The 21,642-nt window shown below is 42.6% G+C and overlaps 1 protein-coding gene across 1 annotated transcript; it reads right to left on the bottom strand.

Moving 5' to 3' along the window:
• Window positions 1-16,093: 16,093 nt before the first annotated feature.
• Window positions 16,094-17,405, bottom strand: neurog1 (neurogenin 1). Its single transcript, XM_085435636.1, has one exon. It carries the CDS (start codon window positions 17,242-17,244, stop codon window positions 16,660-16,662), a length of 585 nt encoding a protein of 194 aa, XP_085291762.1. The 5' UTR covers window positions 17,245-17,405; the 3' UTR covers window positions 16,094-16,659.
• Window positions 17,406-21,642: the final 4,237 nt, after the last annotated feature.

The following is a 21,642-nucleotide window of genomic DNA, read 5'->3' on the forward strand; positions in this document are numbered from 1 at the left end:
AGTCTGCGTCCGATTTCTTTCCCAGATTCCCAGGAATCTGGAGCATCCTAATGGAGTCCTGTCATCGCACAGAGGTTAAACAGTCTTTGTATGTTTTTAATTTAAAAATATTCATCTTTTAAATAATAATAATAATAAAGGTGTAATAACTGCAGGTGAGGTAGAAACAAAGTCCTTCACCCCACTGGATGAAGTTTAAATCAGTGCACCTCATAAGGTGGTGTGTGTGTGTGTGTGTGTGTGTGTGTGTGTGTGTGTGTGTGTGTGTGTGTGTGTGTGTGTGTGTGTGTGTGTGTGTTCATGCTGCTTGCTCTCTTGATTGACACTTTCCTGTGACTCTGTTCTGCCTCTGTGGGCTTTTAAAGGGAAACTGACTGCCCCTCCACCACCGCCAATTACCCCCGCGACATGCCCCAGAGCAGAATGTGTGTGTGTCCTCTCAGCTGCACTCAGCCTTCCTGCGTGTCTCCACTCAGAGATAATTAGCGCTCTCTTCACTCCTCTCTGAGAGCCCTTCATCGGCCACTTCTACCTGTCGACCCGCTCACCTCCGACCCTCAGCGCTGAAGAGATGATCAGACGCCTCAAACTCATTTCCGATCATGAAAACAGCAGTAACACACCTCAGTGTGTCCCCACATACTGTGAAATATGGACCAATAAACTGGGTGAGACTTTAATTAGGCTTTACGGTTATAGTGCCTACTGAGTCATGGGCTACAGCCATCAGATGGTATATTAAAGAAGAACGTCTTCTTCTTCTCTGGTTTGGTTTCCATCAGGTCAGGAGTGCTCTGACAGGAGGTAGATCCCACTGTCTGTATGAAGATTTCAATAAAGTTTCAGTGAAACAAACTGTGCGTTCCTCTGTGAGCCAGCACGGCTCACTGAATGTGCGATGGCGTGAACAAGCATCTGTATAAGTGTGTGTTGAACCGCGAGGCTGTGTGTGTGTGTGTGTGTTTCCTTTACAAATGAAGACAACATATCTTTACATCGCGGAGGTCAGCAAGGAGAGCTTTCTGCCTGAGGCCAGCGCGCCTCCTCTCCTTCTCTTTCAGTTTCCTTTTTCACCTTCAGATCCTTCTTTTCTTTGTTCCTTCATTCCTCCCTCTGTCTTTTATTGAACATGATTTTTCATGCATTAAAATGCCTCTTTCTGCCAGTAGATTATGATGATACTTAAAAAATGGACCTTTCGTTTTTATTTTCTTTCTTTTTTTAAGCTTTGTTTTCAAATCGCTTTAGTGTCACTAAGTTTCCAAAGGGGGTTTTCCTATTTTAGTTTTAGTTTTCACTGATATTTTAGTCTTTTTAAATCTCACGTTACAGGGTGTATTTCTCAGAACATGTTCAGTTCAGAGGACGTATAATGATTGTAACTATCACGGTCCTGGGCCACTGACCCAGTATTTTGAGTTTGATCTTGGCATATGATAAAGTTCCTCAGAAAGCAGTATTACTTCTTACTGTATTAGTTTCTATGGAGCTGCTTTTATTTATAGTTAGTGATTTCTTATTTCATCATGTTAGTTGTCATTTCATGTCATGTCTGTTCTAGTCTCGTCTTCCTGTTGGTCACGTGTCTGTGTTCTGCATCTACTTTGTGTGCCTGGGTTTCCGTCTGTTGGTTTCCTGTCTTATTTTGAAAGTCTCTCATCCCGTGTGTGTTGTGTTCACTTCTGCTTCCTCTGTCTCGTTACTCTAATCTAGGTCCGCTGGTTTGTTCTCGCTCCCTGATTACCTCATGTGTGTATTTAAGCCTTAGTGTCCTTGTTGTGATTTCCCTGAAGCTGTGGAGAGGTTTCCTGTGGTTAGTATTTCTGAGTGTCTGCTTTGTGCACTTCCTAGTTTCTATTCATTTCGTGTGTTTCTTACAAGTTCAGCAGTAAAGCTGTTTTGAGCTCAGTCCTGCATATTGGGTCAGAAACTGTGCCTTCCACACAACATAAATATGACATAAACATATGTGTGTTTGTATGTGCTCTTCCAAACTAATCCTAGACGACTACCCAAGGCACCAAGATTCATTCTACATATTGATTGTTTCAATTAAATTCTGTTTTATCTATATAGCCCCAAATCACAACAATTTGCCTCAAAGTGTTTTTTTTTTTCGATAAAAAGCAAAACAGAGAAAACCCCGATCATCAGACGACCCAATATGAGCAAGCCCTTGGTGACAGTGGGAAGAAAAACTCCCTTTTAACAGGAAGAAACTTGCAGCAGAATCACTGGTTAAAATATTAGCCTCTTTTTAATCCTTTTTACACAAAAAAAATACAGCGTAAAAGTTTGCACGTTGAAATATGCGCTACACGTTACACATCTGTTTTAACGGTTACCAGAGCGTTTCAGTTTTAATAAGTGACCAGTTTTTATTTCCTTCCTGGTGCACCTTTAGCGTTCAACGGCGAGAGGGAAATCTCTCCAGACGTTTGCATCCCACATCCAAAGAACAATGATCGAGGTAAAAGGCTGCAAGTACTCGGTGCAAACAGCAGGCGTGGCCATTCAACTATCGTCTTTCCTCTGAAGTAATTTACGGTACACATCCCAGTGTGCAGTGTTGGAGAGTAACGGGATGCATTTACCGCCGTTACGTATTTAAAATACAAAATATGAGTAACTGTATTCCGTTACAGTTGTAATTTAAAAAGGTGGTATTTAGAATACAGTTACTTTGTTGAAATAAATGGATAACACTGCGGTATTTTCCTGTTTCATATTTTCGTTATGTTCTATGTACTGTTGTTAGGCGGCAGCGTTACGGTTGCCATGGCTACAGGGTGACGCTCTCTGCGACTGTCTGTTTCCTGGGTGAGAGAGCGCCTTTTTGTTGTTGTTGTTGTTGTTGTGCTAAGCTAATAGGCAGAGCAGTTCAGTTTTAATAAGCAAAGAACGTAGCATCATGGGCATTGTAGTCCGTGCTGCAGGGACTGCCATATCCGTTATGTGCCTGTGAGCGCGAGGAGGGAGAAAAGTGGAAAAGTACGAGTTGTCATCGAGCAGAAACGGGAGCTGGAAGCATGTAAATATAATAATAACCACTGCAGCCAAGAAGAGTGCCTGACGAGCCCAGTTGTAAGTAAGCTATTAAGACTCGACTGTACACAGTGTTTGTGTTTTTCTCCGAAACAATAAGTTCCGTTGGAGCAGCCTTTCAACACCTCTCTCTGTCTCTTGCTAGCATCCAGACAACAAAGTAAAGCTAGTTTTCGGCTACAAGCCCGACATGAAACCCACCGTATTAGCTAGAGGTCCCTTTACTACGGTTGGGAGCCGCGGACCTTCAGTAATCGTAATAAATCACACAGCAATAGTACATTCATGTAGTTGTAAAAAGCATGATAATATATCAAGTAATCCAGGGTATTCAGAATACGTTACTCTCATTGAGTAACGTAACGGAATACGTTACAATATACATTTTGGGGCATGTATTCTGTAATCTGTAGTGGAATACATTTTAAAAGTAACCTTCCCAACACTGGCAGTGTGTTCATTAACAAAGACTAAAGACATTTCTTTTCCTTTTTTTAGTCAGTATTTTAAGTACAACGTGTGTGTTAGTTTTCTGAGAAGTCTGGCTTTTAATTTGACTTCAGTTTATTACTTTGGCATCTAGTTTTGGTTTCCAGCTGTTACACAGCAGTCCCGCCTGTCCGTGTCTTCATTTAATCCTCACTCACTCAAAACACAGCAGCTGCTGCATATCTCAGAGGTTTCTGCTGAGGTGCACGCCAGGTCCCCAAAATCCAAGAAGAGTCAAGCCTTTTCACTGCTTCACCTGCTGAAAGGTGGAGTGAGGTGATCAGGTGGATTCAGCTCACCTGCTGCCTGCTCTGGATGATCCTGAGCTCTGTTTGGTTTGTTTGTCGTTGAGTTTTTGCATTTTTCCGTAAAACTCAACCAAACACAGTGAAAGAGACATTTTTGTATTCTTATTTTTTCTTTAAAAATGTGGATCTCAGAGACTTTCCTGTTAGCCGATAACAGAAAAGGCGAATATTCCTCGTTTTAACGTGGGTCTTCATTTTAAATATACCCGTTTATTAAAATGAGATTCAGGTGTAATTTGCTGATCACTTAATCTGCATAAATGAAATGAAGTTCTCTGTGTAACATGAACTCATCATGTAAAAGGCCCCACACATGCACAGGAAAACTGTGTGTGTGTGTGTGTGTGTGTGCGCGTGCGTGTGTGTGTGTGTGTGTGTTGTTACAGGGTGGTGATTGGTGCACTTCCTGGGCTGCAGACGGACAGGTGAGTGAATGGAGGGTGGAGCAGCCTCAGGGTGGAGGCCGACCGTCTGAATGGAGGAAGTCAAGAGAAACCAAGTGGAAGTGAAATCCTGTCATTTTCTGAAAGTTCTCTGTGTTCACAGAAACGCCACAAACAAAAGCCGAACTCTTCCTTCTCCTCTGTTGTCTCCCAACAATGCTCTTCAGCTTCTTCCTCGAGTGGCTGATGGAGCGTTCGAGCTTTCTCCTTCCATGCTCCGCTCACTCTGGTTTCAACATGATCCATTTTGATAAAAACAACGTTTCACACAAGCACAGACCAATAATCAACCTCCAGGTCTGAAACGTGAAGCCAACACTGAGGCACCAAAACATGCAGCTCTTCAATGTCCAGCAGAGGCTCCAGCAGTGAGCCTGTGCTGTCCTGTAATTTAGCCATTTAAATCAGCTGTGTTGGATCAAGGACACATCTCAAACCTGCAGGTCTGGAGGTCTTGAGGTCTGGAGTTGGAGACCCCTGCCTTAAATGTTTATGTAAAGCAGTAAAAGTCTAACAGATTTAACACAAGCAGTAAGTAGTTTTAGAGGTTTCAAGCTTTCTACCGAGTCACAAGAAAAGAAGTTTGATTTGGGATCAAGATGCACGTTTGGGGAGGCCACAGGTGTCGAACTCCAGGCTTCGAGGGCCGTTGTCCTGCATGTTTTAGATGTGTCCTTAACCCAACACAGCTGATTCAAATGGCTAAATTACAGGACAGCACAGGCTCACTGCTGGATCATTTGATTCAGGTGTGTTGAAACAGGGTAATATCTAAAACCTGCAGGACACTGGCCCTCGAGGCCTGGAGTTTGACACCCCTGGGGTAGGCTGAATAGACTTCTGATCTGAAGTCTAGAGGTGACCGTGGCTACACCTGATTTGTGGAATAACCTTCCTATTGCTATCCACGCGTCTGATTCTATCCCATCATTTAAATCATGGTTAAAAACCTATTTATTTAACCTTGCCTTTCCTGTTAGTTAATGCCTGTATCTGATTTCTAGACTTACTCTATTTCTCTTCTATACATATCTTTTTATGACCTTGTGCTTTTACTATGTTTTTATTTGATATGCATTTCATGCTATTCCGGTGTATTAGTGACATTGACCTGTTAGCATATTTGGTACGTTGTCATGGTCTTATAATATTTATGTTCTATTTTCTGTCTTTTTTGTTAAGCACTTTGTTATACCATTGCTTTTCAGATGTGCTCTATAAATAAAGTTGATTTGTATTGTATTGTACTTATAAAGTTATGAGGGCTCAGAAATTCTGAAGGGCCAGTTTCTTCTTCTCTGTTAAAATTTAGATTTTTAAAATTAAATAAACTAAAGTTATTGTACATATATATTTTTTTAAACAATCATCTCATTCTGAATGAGTTTGGGGTGAGATGGAAACCTTTTGCAGTGCTTTTGCGTGAAAGGACTCACCTGCATTGTTACGGATGACCAGGATCTGATCAAACTCCAGAGAAATCAGGACAAGGAAGAGAAGGAGCGTGGAGTCTGTGAGGCTTTGACTGCAGGAAATCTTCCTCCAGCATTTGAGGGCATTGAGGAGAAGGAGGAGGAGGTGAACTCCACCGTAAAAAGTGTCGGAGGAGGAGGACACTGGAGAGAGCTTTAGTCCTGTCACACAAAGAGCATAAAGTGGGCCAACAAATTGAGAACAATGTGGAGGAATTTACAATGAGCTGAATGGGAGCGTGCTGCTGAGGAGCAGGCGCTCATTAACCAAACTGTTGTCTCTCTGAGAGATCAGTGAAAGAGAAACTCAGACTTCAGCTCGGAGAAGAAGCAGAAAAGCCCGATCAGAGCCAGATCAGAACCAAACAAGAATCTAAAAGTAATCAGTTACTAAGTTATAGCCCAATTTCCTTACTTCTGTTCAGGTGGAAAATTTGAAACATAAATTATTTGCATGGAAGGAAGATTTGAAAATGAAACATTTAGATGTTTGGGAGGTTGCAGAGACTGCAATGATAAAATGATTATTTTAACTAATTTACATATAAATTACATGTAAATTATCCATGTAGTTTTGTTACATAAATACAATGTATTATGTGCAGAGTCCATTTTCCTTATTAATTAATGGTTTGAATAAATAAACACTTGATTTTATGTATTTTATCTGAATTTCACACAAAATTATTGTTTCATGATTATTGAGCATAAAGTTGGAAAAATATAAAAACAGTAATAACAAACCGAGTGGTTGACACGGAAAAAGAAACTTTTAGAAACCATTTATGGATTTTCTCAAAGATATGGACCTGTCTAATATCTGAATGCATGTTTCTGTCTGCTTTTTGTGATTAGTGATTGTCAGTTTCGGTTAAATGTGTTTGTAATACGGTAAATAAAGAAAATGTTTTTTAAAAACGTTAGCTCTCATATCCCCAAAACCACAGAGAGGAGTTTTGGAGGAGTGAAATTATACTCCATAGCAAATGCAGACGGAGACACGTGGAGATTCAACAGCCAATCGGGCAATCCTGTTTCTTTGTTACTTCGTTAAACTCTGCCAGCCACCTGGGACGCAGAGTTGATGCAATGTAATGTAAATTTTCCATGGATGAATTTCAGCGCTCCTCACTGTTTGCCAACACTTTCAGTCACTGATTAGGTGTCCGTTTAAACTGTCATGTCCTCTGTCACTGCTGTAACTCTGGACACTGGAATAATCCCAAATAATCTCTCTCACCATTGTACCTGGGTTGTTGACACATAGTTTTTTCAGTTTTGGACTTTTTCCTCATTGTCTAGTATTTATCCTTCTTTATTGTGATAACCTTTTTTTCTGTGTGCATTATGTTTAGTTCTACTTCCTCTGTTCCATTAGTTAGATGTATCCCAGCTGTGTTCTCATCTGTTTCCGATCCTCCTCATTATCCAGTCTATGGTCGTGTCCAAATTCATGGGCTGCATCCTCCTGAGGCCGCATTTGTAGACCGATTACATCACAGCGACGCGCCGAAGGCTGTCCAAATTCGTAGACTCCTCCGAATGCAGCCGACAAATGCGTCCTCCTTTTCCCCGAATTTGAAGGATGGGTCGGGTGTGTCCTTCGTGGCCTACCATATCCCAGAATTCATAGCACAGCCCAGCCAAACTCCAGTTTCCAGCAATGGCGGCCGCTACTAAGTTTTAAAATTACTCATACTAATCTTTCTGGGTCACAAAATAAACTTTTAACATATTTTCAGGCGAGAAAGTAGCTGTGTAAACATCAAATATCTGCTCCGTTTATCAAGATATTGCATATTTGCAAAAGTGCTTCAACGTTTTCGGAGACGTCTGCTACCCACCAGCTCGATAGCTAGCCGAGAGCTCGAGGGTCACTGAAGCCGCTGAGAACGGCACAACTCCTGGCACATCATTTTCAGATCACCGCGAACTTTCGCTACTCGGGTTAAACCTAATATATAAGTCACTTAGACAACCTAAAAATGTTATTGTTGGGCTTTTTTCAGTGTTTTGTTTGTTCATGAGCAAATCGGTTTGGCTGAGATTAAAGTTATTAGATTAGATTAGATAAAATAAAACTTTATTAATCCCCCAGGTGGGTTCCTCCTTGGTTTTTACACAGCTGACTAAACGTCAAACAGAAAACTGATTAAACAGAAGTGTGAGATGGTCGAGAATTTACGCCAGTGTCCTGTTATATTTTAGATAGCAAGGAGCAGACGGCTGAGTTTATTAAACTCCACCGAGACAGCGGTGACGCTAATCTGAAGGCTAGACCGTCCAATTTCCCCAGCCGTTTACTTCCGGCCTACCCGACCTTCTGCGGACCCGGCCCACGTAGACCGCAAAGGCCGGGTCCTCAGGAGGATGCAGCCCATGAATTTGGACACGACCAATTTCAGTTTCTCTCAGTTCCTTGCCTCCTCGCCGTCAACTCCTTCACAGCAAAATCTCCAGTGTTAAATTAACACTAGAGAGTGTCTATATGGGTCCACACCTCTGAGTGTTAAATACAACACTGTTGAGTGTTAAATTAACACTTTTGACAGTGTTATATGTTTAAAAGTAACCTAGTCAGTTTTGAAGATTAACAAAGACTAACACTGAGCAGTGCTGATTTTCTAACACTGGAATATTTCTAACATTTTGAGTTATTTTCCAGTGTTAGAAAATCAAAAGTGTCAAAAGTGTTAATTTAACACTCAACAGTGTTGTATTTAACACTCAGAGGTGTGGACCCATATAGACACTCTCTAGTGTTAATTTAACACTGGAGATTTTGCTGTGTTGTGTGTGTTTCCTGTTTAATTCCAATCATTCATGTTAAGTTCAGTCTCTATAATAAATCTGTGCTCTGTTCCAAACCGAGCTCCGGGCACTGCATTTGGATCCTCTCTCCTTTTCCCCCACACCTGTTCCCTCACACCTGACATCACAACTATATGTCAAAGGTCCAGCTGCTCACAGAGGAAAGTAGGGAGGAGGATTATTCTGAGATTAAAGTTAGTATTCTAAAAAAAAAGACAAACCCTTTTTTTTCTAGTGGCTCTAATCCTCTTCTGTAAGAAACTCATTTCAGCTGCTTGTATCAGCTAAGTTTATGTTTTTCTTGTTATCACTATCATTGGCCGAGGACTTTTATATCACACGTCTTTGTCCAATCAGCATCATCCTCCTTTCTGACACTTATGATGTTTAGTATAGCCTAAATCTGATGACCAGGCTACTGTTTACTTTCACAGTACATGAGAGCTGGGGGCCAATTTCCAATAGACTTATTGGAAAGTATTTAGGGAACTACAGGTGTCGCCCCCTGCTGGTCATCAAAGAGAATGCAGATTTAAGGCTCTGCTATGGCGACTGCACATTTCAGACCTGGAGGTGGATTTTCGGTTACACCCTCTCTCGTGTATTTTTGAAAAACTTTCTTTTTTACCCAGCTTTACGGTTTTCTTATTTGAACCCATGCTCTTGTGCATTAGTCCTGTTTGAAAGGTATTGTATAAATAGAGTTTGAACTGTGTTCCCTCTTCGTCCAGACCTGGGTCCATGAAGACCAGTGATTCAGTGAGTCTGGCTCACATATTCATCTATGAATAATGATATGATCTCTGAGGCAGAGATGGGACTTGTGTTGGACAGATTTTTCTCTGCCTGTTTGCATCTTTAAGCATGACACGGCAGCAGAAGGATTTTTACTGCTGGTGAAGCTCTCGTGTCTGGCAGGCGTGCCGACGGCTGTCCTGCTGCTGGATAATGATTTGTTGATAAAACAGAAGCTTTAGCTGAGTCTAATTGGTCCTCTAAGTATGGCGGTCTGTTTGACAGACTGTCACCGCAGGGGGGGAACTGGGAGGGGCCAGGTAACAGGTAAACAGGTAAATAACAGACAGTTGTTGAGATGAAAAGAGAACATAAGCCCCATAACAAGTCGTTACCTCACACTTCATGAGTCAGGAGACCTCTCATCAGGGCCCATCTTATCGGCCTTATATTAGAGCTCTTTGCTCTTAGACTGTAGGCTTACTTGTTGTTTCTAGAGTATTTAAAAGTAGAGTGGGAGGCAGAGCCTTCGGGTTTCAGGCCCCTCTTCTTTGGAACCAGCTTCCAGTTTGGATTCGGGAGACAGACACTATCTCTAGTTTTAAGATTAGGCTTAAAACTTTCCTTTTTGCTAAAGCATATAGTTAGGGCTGGACCAGGTGACCTTCAGTCCTCCCTTAGTTATACTACAATAGTATAGGCTGCTGGGGGATTCCCATGATGCACTGAGTGTTTCTTCTTCACTCACTATGTGTTTGTACACCGCTCTGCCTTATTTATTACTTATTCTTAATCTCTGGCTACCACAGTGTGTCTTTTGGACAGCACAATGGTCATGACAGATGGGTGCCCCTCCCTGAGCCTGGTTCTGCCGGAGGTTTCTTCCTGTTAAAAGGGAGTTTTTCCTTCCCACTATTGCTAAGTGCTTGCTCATACTCATATGATTGTTGGGAATTTTTCGGTTGTATTATTGTAGTGTCTACATTACAATAAGAAGCGCCTTGAGGCGACTGTTGTGATTTGGGGCTATATAAATAAAGTTGAATTAAACTGAGGTTGTAGACTAGACTCTTTAAATTCATTGTTAATTATCACTTGGTTCATCTCAGACAAGCTTAGATTACTGCAGCAACCTCAGAGAGTTCTCAGGAGTGCACATGTTTACTTAAAAGTACTGCATGCTGGATGATAGTACAAATACTGAGTATTTAGTGCATTCTGTGAGATTTTAAATGTACAATTTGTTCACTTTACTTCACAGAGGGAGAAGCTGAATCTTCAACTATAGGCTGAAACAGATGAGGCTCCACTTATAACGGGTAATGTTTAAGAATCAGAACCATAAACTGTGGGTAACATATGATTAAACTCTTTGTCTTTTATTGATAATCAGCCTGAATAATAATCTTTTATCATCAATATTTTATTCTCTTCATTTAAAAATATTTTATTTTATAATTAACAATAACCAATCAAGCAGGTCTTTATCACCTCTTAATTTAACCCACCACTCTTTTCCTGTTTGTTTTGGTTGTTTTTAATTTTAACTGTTTGCCACTTGTGGCAAAGATGTGACCAGTAAAAAAAAGACCATTTATTTTTTTTTGTGTGTGTGTGTGTGTGTGTGTGTGTGTGTGTGTGTGTGTGTGTGTGTGTGTGTGTGTGTGTGTGTGTGTGTGTGTGTTTTGTATTTCCATCTAAATAATGGAAAACATCTTAAAGGAGGAAACATTTCTGAGACTCCTCTCTTCATCTCTGATGTTCTCAACAGCTTCTCCACCTCTCTGCGCTCTTACATTTGACGGGCAGATTGCTGAAAGCCAGAGGTCGAAGGTCACTGTCTAAAGGTGACACTGTGACCTTGAGGTGGCTGCATAGGCTGACCTGGGATCAGTGCTGTGTGTCTGCTGTCGCCTCGGGGTGACAACAAGGCGATCAGAACAGTCCTGCACCAAACCTGCACAAATCAAAGAGGCTTCTGTCAAATCCACAGTTTCACTTCTTAATGCAGGTCAGAGTGAACTGGAAGTTATGGTGGTCCACACGAGGGACCACCAGGCTCCCAGCAGTGGATGCTTCTCTTTCATACAATCTCTCTACAACGACCCAATGATCAGCATCAATAGAATTTTCATTCCATGTATTTTAAAAATAAGCCAGAATCAAACAATAGTTTTTAAAACTAAACACAACTTTATTCAGAGATTATGGTTTTATCTCAAGTCCACGCTCCACTGAGAGATTTACAGGAAAGCCAAAGTTATGTTTGTCTTTTGTAAAGGGAGATTTCACCGTCCCGTGTGTGTTCAATGTAGTTTGACTCCTGCACCTCCACCGTCACAATTTCAACTTGCAGAGCGACCAGTTAAAGATGGAGAGCAGGGGGACAGGGGGGCCAGCGCCCTGCAGGCCAGCCCAGCTGAGCCCCGAGCTCTGAGTGCATCACTGTATTCATCATGTGCTCTAATCAATAAAGTTGTCTCTCTTCCTTGCTTTAACACACACACACATACACAGTGCAAGGATTGCTGGTGGGCGGCAGCCTTCTGTCTCCTTCATCTTTTGCTGATCAATATTAAATGAGGTGATAAAGCCATAAAGCTGAAACCACAACCTGAGACAGTACCGACAGGAAGTAGAACCCTGAAGTCCAGTATAAATTACAGACAGTACAAAAAGATCAACACATCCACTGTGATGTCACCCTTTTTTTTTTAAACATCAACATCAGCACCAGAAGTGACCATACTTGGATGAAATTGTTTCGTATCAGGCTGTTTATAAACATGTTTATTTCTTGGGGGTCTATGGGGCCTGACTCACTCCTCGCGCCTCTAGTGGATGTTAGCAGAAATGCAACTTTTGGTGCATCTCTATTGGCTTAATTTTGGCGTATCCTTGCAGAGCTACAGTCTCACAAAATGTCACAAAGACCTTCCATGGACAGACTGTGCAACACATGTGGGAAAAAGGCATCTTCCTTCCCTGCCTTTCAAAATAAAAGTGTTTCACTAGTGTAGTTTTGGACAAGTAACTCCAGGTAAATAACCAACTGAATAAACTTGCAGAACTTGCAGGTTGTTGTATTAAATACAAATCTCATCAGTGGTGTTAGTAGTTAATAGACAGAAAACTAATCTTGTCTTAATATCTTAATATTTTTACTTGTTTTTGAGATACATTTCAAAACAATCGAGCAAACCCAGTCCACTCTGGGCCCACAGTGTGCTTCAGTAACAGTGAATGGGCTCCTGAGCACCGCATTTCAGTGTAGTTACTAATAATGAGGCCTGCAGGGTTTTGATCTTCTGTTTTATTTTGCTAAACCATCTTTCAAAAACTGAAACATAAAGTAACAAAAAACTGCTGAGTTCACAGAAACTAAGATTTGCCTCCGCTGGGTGTGACTTTCAGCTAAATCCTCTTAAGGGAGGGAAGCGTTGAGTTAAAAAGGAAGGAAGAATGCTTTAGAAGCTCAGCTCCTGTTTCCTGCTGTCCTCCTCCAGGATCCCCCCCCCCCCCCCCATTCGACTGAAGGCCTGATGTCCCTCTACCCCAAATCGGGCCTATCAGCTTATCAAGTCTGATGTCAGTAGCCAAACTTTGCTTCAGTTCCCAAAAACAGACGTTCACAGCTACGGCCAGTTTAGAGTCACCAGTTAGACTGATTTTCATGTCATTGGACTTTGGGAGGAAGTTGGAAAGAATATTCAAACTCCACACTGAAAGCCCGCCTGTGGATTCTAAGCCAGGACCTTTCTGCTGTGAGGCATCACACCACCTCACCTCCTGTCCTCTGTATAACTTTGGAGTCTGTGTGAAAAGTCCTGATCCCAGGCTTCATGTGCCCACTGAAGTCTAAGTGATTCTTCTTGAAGTTTAGAAATGTTTGGTGTGTGGGACATCGCGATCCCATGGATTGTAAGTAAAACACAACGTTTTTGAAAAAGCACATGAACAGAGAATGAAGAGTGAAACCCAGTATGTACTTTTAGAGTTTTATATTGTATATTTTTTTACTGATCATAAAATGATGTCACATCACAGCAGTCCTGAAACAACACAAGACCCAAGAAATTAAAAGTTTTGGATTTTCTTTTAAACCGTTTATTTTTTTTTATGTGGGGGTGAGCTTTTTAAAGCTTATGTCTCTCAAATATAACCAGGTCTGCATATGTCTGGGTGATCCGAATTTGTTATTTAAGTTGTTTTTTAAAACATATTTCAGATACACACAAGCTTCAACCAGGTGAAGCCAACCTGAAAGCTGTGAAGCTGCAGTTCCTCTGATGTCCACCAGAGGCTCCAGCAGTGAGTCAGTCTCCATAGACTCCCATGTAGAAACTTTATAGCAGAAATAAATATATTTAAAGTTGATACACAAACTGTTTGGTCTCTTATAGATAATTTAGGCCTTCATAACTTCTGTAAGGAGGAAAAAAATATTTCAACTGTTTAAATTGCATTAAAGCTTAAGGTTTGCATTATTAGGGGCGTAGCCTGTTTTAGTGAGATGTAATATTTTTTATCCCACTAATATTGAGGCTTCAAGAAACCAATGGATGACTTCACAGTGGCTGCATCCATCTTTTATTTACAGTCTGTGGTTCTCCCCTGCTTGCTTGATTAAACTGCTGGGTACACCTGACAGCTGCTGAGGATCATGGGTATTGGAGTATTTACAGGCGTCCCCTAAACTGAAGCAAGATGAAAACCTTCAAAAGGGAGGTCAGTCTGTCATCTGCGCGCGCGCGTGTGTGTGTGTTTAAGTTCCTCCCTTTAATAATAAAAATCCTGCTGGGTCCGGGGCTGGTGTGCGTGCAGGGCGCGTGTGTTTTCCAGCCAATGAGCTTCCTGCTCGGCCGCTGAGGCAGTTGACAGATTTGGCTTCATCCTCAGCGGCCACAATAGAAATCTAATTAAAACTTACTGGACCTCATTACGGGGCTGCAGGTGCACGCGGGCCGCCGGCGGTTAATCCCGCTCAATTAGCGCACGGCCCCGCGCACACCAACAATGCAGCGGGTCGGCATCGGGGGCGCGCAATCATCGCGTTCCCGGGAGGAAATAATGGGGGTCCTGAGATGTCTGTGATCAGAAACTCTCGGAAACAGGATAAACTTTAATCTTTCCGGTCTTTTCTGCTTTTTCTAACTTTTTTTATCAGATGTGTTTTTATATCATTAAATTATTGATACTGAGAATTGTCTCTGTATGCACTGAAAGGCTTTGTGATATCTCTGTGTCTGTGGGTGTGAATCACAGTGTGTTTACCTGCAGATGAAAGTCAGCCTGTAACTTAATCTAATCTCATGAGAGAAAAACTTTGGCACAAGGTTTACGGTGACAAATACATAAATAAAATTTATAACAAATCCACAAAATATTTAACACAACTGCTGGTACAGAGAAAGGAGGAGGGGGAGGAAGAAAAGGAAATCAAGGAGTTGGTGAGAGAGGGTGAGGAGAAGAAGAAGAAAAATTAGGCCAGAGGAGGTAAAGGAAGAAAAGTAAAGGAGCAGGAGTAAGAGAAGGAGAATGGAGAGGAAAAGGCGAAAGAGGAGAATGATGATAGGAAAATAAAGGACGATAAGTGTGAGGAAGATGGGGAGAGGAAAAGGAAGCAGTAGGAGGAGAAAAAGAAAGGAAAACAAGCAGTGAAAAACAAAGAGGAGAATTCAAAGGAAAATGAGGAGAGGTGGAAGAACCGTAAAAGAGGAGAAAGAGTCAGGAGGAAGATGCTAATTTGAAGGAAAAATGAGGAGGAGGGGACAGTGCAAGGGGAAGAGGAGAAGAAAGAGTGAGGTGGAAAAGGAGAAAGATGAATTGACGAGGAAGAGGAAAAGAAGGAGGACAAATGATGAAGGGGTGGATGGATGAGGAAGAAGGAGGAGAATGAGGAGGTGAAAAAGACATGGAAGGAAGAGGAGAAGGAGCAGGATGTGAATAAAAAAGGGGGAAATGTAGAAGATGAGAGGGGAGAGAAGGGAGAAAAGGAGGAGAAGGTGACAGAGGAGGAGAAGTAAGAGGATGAAGACAAAGAATGAGAAGAAGAAGTAACAGAAGAAGGAAACAACGAAGAAGACTCCTGCAGTATGACTCTCAGTCAGATTACTCCTGCAGGAGGATTATTGTCACTCTATACTCGAATCTCCTTCCTCTTTTCTCCTCCTCCAGCAGTTGGTAGCACTGTGTCCTCCCTCGGGTGTTCCCTGATTGTCTGTAGATCCTCAAAACGTGCAGAGACAACAAGACTGCTGTGACTCCCAGAGGAGGAAGAGGGGGAAGAAGATTAAACACCTCCCTCCTCTGCCACAATATCTTTCATTATATTTTAATTTTGTATTTCACAAACACTCTTATTCTGAAGCGTTTCCAGGTCTCATTTTATTGTTTTATTTTGAAATTGCTCTCTAATCGCCTGTACACATGCGCAGAACAACAGGCTGGTGCATCTGTAAAGCTCATTAAATCACATTAAATCCTTTAGTTGCAGTTTGCTTGTTTATGATCTTCCACCGCTTTTTATTTGTGCCTCATTAACATCACAGTCAAACTTTAAACGATCTCCGTGTCGCGTGACGTGCTTCCACCTGCTGCTCTCAGCAAACCGTTATCTTATTAATATTAATTATCATTATAATAAAAGAAAAACTCACGCACGATCCCTGAAGCCATTGTCTGCGCCCGTGCACGGCGGTTAAACCCGGATTAAACTCAGATTACTGCAGCATATCTGCGCAGACTGAGGCTCGGGATCAAGGAGAAGCAGGCAGAGGCGAGTTTTATAGAAACGTTATAACTTTATTATTTAGTAGAAAAGTGGCACCAAAGCTCCAAGTAAATAGAATAAAATCTCTTTATGTACAAAATACAAATTTCACGTGACAAAACGAAACGAGTCGAATAAATAAAAACACAGCAGAGAGAGGGTGTGTGTGTGTGTGTGTGTGTGTGTGTGTGTGTGTGTGTGTGTGTGTGTGTGTTGAATACATAATGAATGCGGGCAGCTCCTTTCAGTCTATTGTGGGAGCGTTGAAACTCGATTTCCACGCTCTCTTTTCTGCAGAATCACTCTACTAATTGTAAAATTGACTTTTCACCTCGGACACGAAAACAGAAAAACTGAGACTGAGGTAACCTGCAGACTCTGGGGGAGAGAGGGGGGAGAGGGGAAAGTGCAAAGGTTTTTGGAGAAATTTACAAAACCCAAAACTAATAATAAAAAAACAGATCAAATTCAGTTCCTTTCATTTCCAGTCCATACGTAGAGGCACGACGACGATGGTGATGAGGTGTGAGTAAGGCAAATAGCGGCTCTCAGTCTTATTCCAGCGGGACCTCCGGGCTCATGGATCAGTAGATGCCCGGCACGAAGCTGCGGAAGCCGTACAGCGCGTCCTGCCGCAGGTAGCTGTAGTCCTCGGGCGCGGCGGGGCTGCCCGGGCTGGAGGCGCAGTAGGCCGGGGAGGACGAGGACGAGGAGCCGCTGGAGCTCCAGGAGCAGGCATCGCTGCCCGGGCTCGGGGCCTCGGCTAGGCACGGGCTGAGCAGCACAGGCGGCTCTCCAGCCTTGCCCGCCTGCAGGTCCGCGATGCGGATGGTCTCGGACAGCGCCCAGATGTAGTTGTGCGCGAACCGCAGAGTCTCGATTTTCGTCAGCTTCGTCTCGTCCGGGAATGCGGGCAGCACGCCGCGCAGCGCGTCCAGCGCGTCGTTCAAGTTGTGCATGCGATTACGCTCGCGGTCGTTGGCTTTCAGGCGCCGGTTCTTCTTCACCACCTGCACCGTGGCGTCGCTGCGCGCGCGGCCGCGACGCCGCTGCTTCTTCTGCTGCTCGGGCTGCGGGGACGCGCAGCGCGGGCTGCGGGACTCCTCGTCTTCGCTGTGCGGGAAGAAGTCGCAGCTGTTGCTGTCGATGTCGGAGTAGAGCGAGTCCATGACTGCGAGGAGAGGAGGCGTGAGGGATCCACGCGAGAGGAATTCACCTGAAGTCTGTGTCAGTTCGGAGAGGCGCGCGTGTCTCTGCGTGTTTTCTGCTCTGGATCAGCTCGTGCGAGCCGGTGAGCCTGGCACACGACCGGCCTCAGCCCGCTTATATAGCGCGCGGAGGACAATGACCGGCCCCCTGCCCCCGCGCCCCCCCTGTGACCCCCCCGGCCTGGCATCAGCGCGCAGGATGAGGGGATGAATGCTGCGGCAGGTCTGCCCCGTGCCGCGGGAGAAGCTCATTAACATAATGACGCCCGCGGTGTTTGTCCGCCCCGCACAGAGAAGCGTGCCGGTAATCACGGCCAGCCAATCAGAGCGCGCGGCCGGCCACGCGAACTACACGCAATGCCCCCCCGCGAGACAGAAAGGACCAAACCCACTACGAGAGTTTAAACCAAAAACATGAAAAAAGGTGGAAGAAGAAAGCAGAGGCAGAGAGACCTCCACCTCCTCCTCCCCGCCGGGCTGAGACACGCTTCGGAGAATCCATCCATCCATCCTCTGCTTACTGTTCCACGAACACAGAAAGAGGAGCAGCAGGAGGAGAAAGGAGCTTCATCCTAACAAAGAAAACTAGTTCTTTCTACCCGGAAGTCTTCGTCAGTGCTCGGCTTTTTTCCTTAACGTGAAGGAAACACGTCTCAAAGTTTAACTTGCACCTGTTCATTCTGTGCACCTCAGTAGCCATACAAAAAATACTGTTCACCTTTAAATCCGACAGACGTGCAACTATGAAGCCTTTCACAATAAAAGTCGGACCACCAACAGCTTTTAAACATAAGATTAACAACTAAAGTTTCTTTCCCGTCACAGAATATATTTTTTATCTTTACTGGGAAAATGTGAAAAATCAAACCTGATTTCTGCATAAATGTCAGTTTGGATAAAACCAAAAAGTGTATCTCAAGTTTGTTTAATTTCACCAGAGATCATTATATACCCTTGTGTCCAAAAACCTAAAAGTATGTGAACAAAAATAATTACAGTCTCCACCAGAATTACAAACATGGCCTCAGAGCATGACACAGAGACAGCATCACACTCCACAAAATACAATCAAATCATCTCTCTTCTTAAACACTTTAAAAAATATAGAGAGTTTGGTTGATGGGGGGCTCTGCTAGGGGAACATTTGCACTTCTGACCTCAGTGTTTCTAAAACTCTGAATGGCAGCATGTAAAATAAACAGGGAGCTACAACAGCGCCCTGAGGTGCTCCAGAGTTCACCGGCAGACATCACTAAGAGAGCTGCTAGAACGCTTCTGTAAGAGATAAATAGAATGTAAACCACAACCCCAGCATCTGAACACAAGCGTTAAAAATGACCTCGATCTTTGGGTCATTTTTATCTGACACGTCAGGCTTCGGCTGAACTGTTTCACCTTATGAAGTCTGGCTTTTTTGTCCGTCTTTTCATCCCTTCAGGCAGCAGTAAACCCATCCAGCGTGAGCGCATACAGACCAATTTTCTTTAAGTGTTTTTTAAAGACATCTTTATGAGACAGGCATACAATTTTCCATTAATTATTCCATTTATTCAGTATGCAGTCCAGCGGAGGAGAAGCAGAGACCTGCAGAGTCTTTCTGCTGCTTTCTTCTGCATGAGGAGGGGGGGGGACACTCATTTATAAATAATTACACAATGTTTAGAGTCTTCAGGCATGTATAATATATCAAAGCGATTATAAGGTGAATTGTTCCATTGTGGCTGTCCGCCCTGCACTTCTTTTCACTCCTCTCCTGGTTTGTCCCTGGTCCAAATTCAGCTCCTCTCGCCTTTTGTGCTGCTTTCTTTCTGCCTCAGCCACTCTATTGGCATCATTCTTATTCAAATGGGCCCCAGCAGGAACAAAACCAAACCCAGGCTGCACACAAATCATCTCTGCCCCGGCTGCAGGGCCGGCACAAGCCTCCGTGAGGCCCCAACAACGAGCCAGCAAATCCTATTTCACCCAAAGAGGATAAAGCACGCTTAATACAAGAAGAAATCCAGTTTTCTGCATTTTACTGAAGTTTAAAAACAAATGTTTCTGAGGGGACATGTCTGCAGAATTTTATAGACTTCATGTTTGCTTTAAGGTTGGAAACTCTTTAAGGAGAAAGAAAATAAAGGAGCCTTCAAAGGAAAGAAAGATGAACCCTGGGGGAAGATTTTGTTGAATGCAGAAAGAAAGAGTTAAAGAAGGAAAGAAAGGGAGTGGAAAGTAGAGAGGAAATAAAGAAAGGTAAGATGAGTAGAAACCCATGAAGACGAATAAGAGATGAAATTCAGAAACAAACAATTGACTGCAACAGAGAAATAAATCTTCCAGAGGTTAGTTTTATGTCAGGGAAGTTTTTTTATGAAGGAAAGAAAAAAAAGAGAAAAAGAGAGAAGATGAAATATTGTCAGGTCAAAAAGAAATAGTAAGAAAAAGGAGTGTAAGTGTACAACAAATCCCTTTCTCTGCAGAATTTGTCATGTTGCTTAGTTTGGTGCATGATTTTAATGAAATTTAAAATTCTGCAAAGTAGGAAGAAAAGAAAGGAAAGAAGGTTGAACCTGCAGTGCTGAAAGAAAAGATCTGAGGACGGAAAAAGGAAAAAGTGGAGTTAAGAAGGATTAAGAAATAGTGACGGTAAAAAGTAAATAATTGAACTTAATAATAAAGAAGAAAGTGTGGGTTTGAATGAAATAAAAGCACCTGTTTAAGAAGAAGAAGAAGAAAATGGTGTGCAAAAGAAAGAAAGGTTAACCCCTCAGTGAAGAGTTTGACTTTCGATTAACAGAAGAAAGAAAAAAAGAGTTAAAGAAGAAAACAAAGACAGAAAACAGGAAAGAAAACGATCCAGAGGAAAAGAACAACAAGGAAGGAAAGGAAGAAAGAAAGTCCGATTAATAAGAGATACAAACAGATGATTGTGAAAAACAGAAAGAAGAAATTCTTAAATCAAATCATTAAAACTCTTCAAATAAAATCAGAGGTCTGTGTCACTGACCTGACATGGACTTTATAATTTCCTCCAGGGCGCTAAACACCACCCAGACACCAGCTCTTCCCTGCAGACAGGAAACTCTCACCTTTATAGTTTTTACTTCTGATTCACATATAGTCTGTTTAATCGCAAATCAGATTAAGATTTATTTGTTAAACATAAAAAACACTTTGACTAAACTCAAACGATAACAATAATCTAATAAAGCCAGAGATGGGGCATGTTTTAACCCCAAACACCATCTTTTTGTAAACCTAACTAAGATGTTTTTAGTAGGTTCAAGCAAAACAAACACAAAGATCCAAACTGAACACAGTTTCTAAACCTCCTACCTCTGAGTACACTCTTTGTAGGTTTCTAAAACAGGACTGTTATCTCTTTGTGGTTGGTACCTTCTCCGTAATGCTGAGACCAAAGACGGATGTAGTTTCCAAGTCTAAAAAGGGAAACTAAGTGTCTTAATTCTGTTCTGTAGAAAGACTTTGGTCCTATAGAAGTCTGTAGAGGAAACAGTCCTCGGCGCTGACCTCAGTAAAACGTTCCTGATGAGTTTTTGGGCTCAGTCACTGAATAAAACATGAAGTCCATTTTCCACGTTTTGGTCATTCGAAGTTTCAGAAAGGAGGATAATCCTGCTCGTTCTCGCTGGGTGAAGACTTTTTGACAACACAGTGGTGAATCTGTTTTTCATAGCAGGATGTAAACATGGCTGTAAATTTCTGTTAATACAATTTTGGATCCAGCGTCATAGAGGAACTGCAGGGTCTGGGACATTTGGTTGGATAATTTGATAGAAAAAACTAACATCTAAGGTATCTGCAGCTCAATAAATACATATGAGAAGAGGAAACTGAGGGGGATCAGAGTGTAAAAGCTCACTATTGTCCCTGGAGGCAGCTTGACCAAATAAATGTACCATTTTCTAGTTTTTAACCCAGAGTCATTTCTAAAATGGTCTTTTTGATGCAGATGCTGCGCTGCCTTGTCTGAACCACACACAGAGCGTTCCTGCAGTGAGGAGGAGGAGCAGCTTAAACCCCAACAGACTGCAGAAGAAGAACAAGGTGGAGATAGGTTTTTTATTTTACAGCCTCCATCACTTCAAAGTGATCAAACAGCTTGTCGAGCTGCAGTTAAAGTGTATGGAAACACTTTACGGCTGACATCCTTTTGGCTGAGAGCTGATGGACACGTGGGTGGCACAGTTTAGATTTGCATGATGTTGTTTCTGAGTGAGGCTGAAGGATGAAGGTCATCGGTGTGAATATGGAGGGTTTTTTTTTTAGCTTTAAACAACCTGTTAAACAGCAGTCATGAAATGCAGAGAGGTGGAGAGGACCTGGGTTGACCAGTGACCTCTAAAGCTATAC

Source organism: Copadichromis virginalis, linkage group LG2 (assembly GCF_057382275.1).
Source record: "Copadichromis virginalis isolate Kocher_CV1m ecotype Utaka linkage group LG2, C_Virginalis_male_GT1.1, whole genome shotgun sequence".
NCBI classification, from domain to species: domain Eukaryota; kingdom Metazoa; phylum Chordata; class Actinopteri; order Cichliformes; family Cichlidae; genus Copadichromis; species Copadichromis virginalis.

Bases quoted from the DNA above. Each gene is read 5' to 3' on its own strand.
- neurog1 (XM_085435636.1), bottom strand. From the start codon at position 17,244: ATGGACTCGCTCTACTCCGACATCGACAGCAACAGCTGCGACTTCTTC.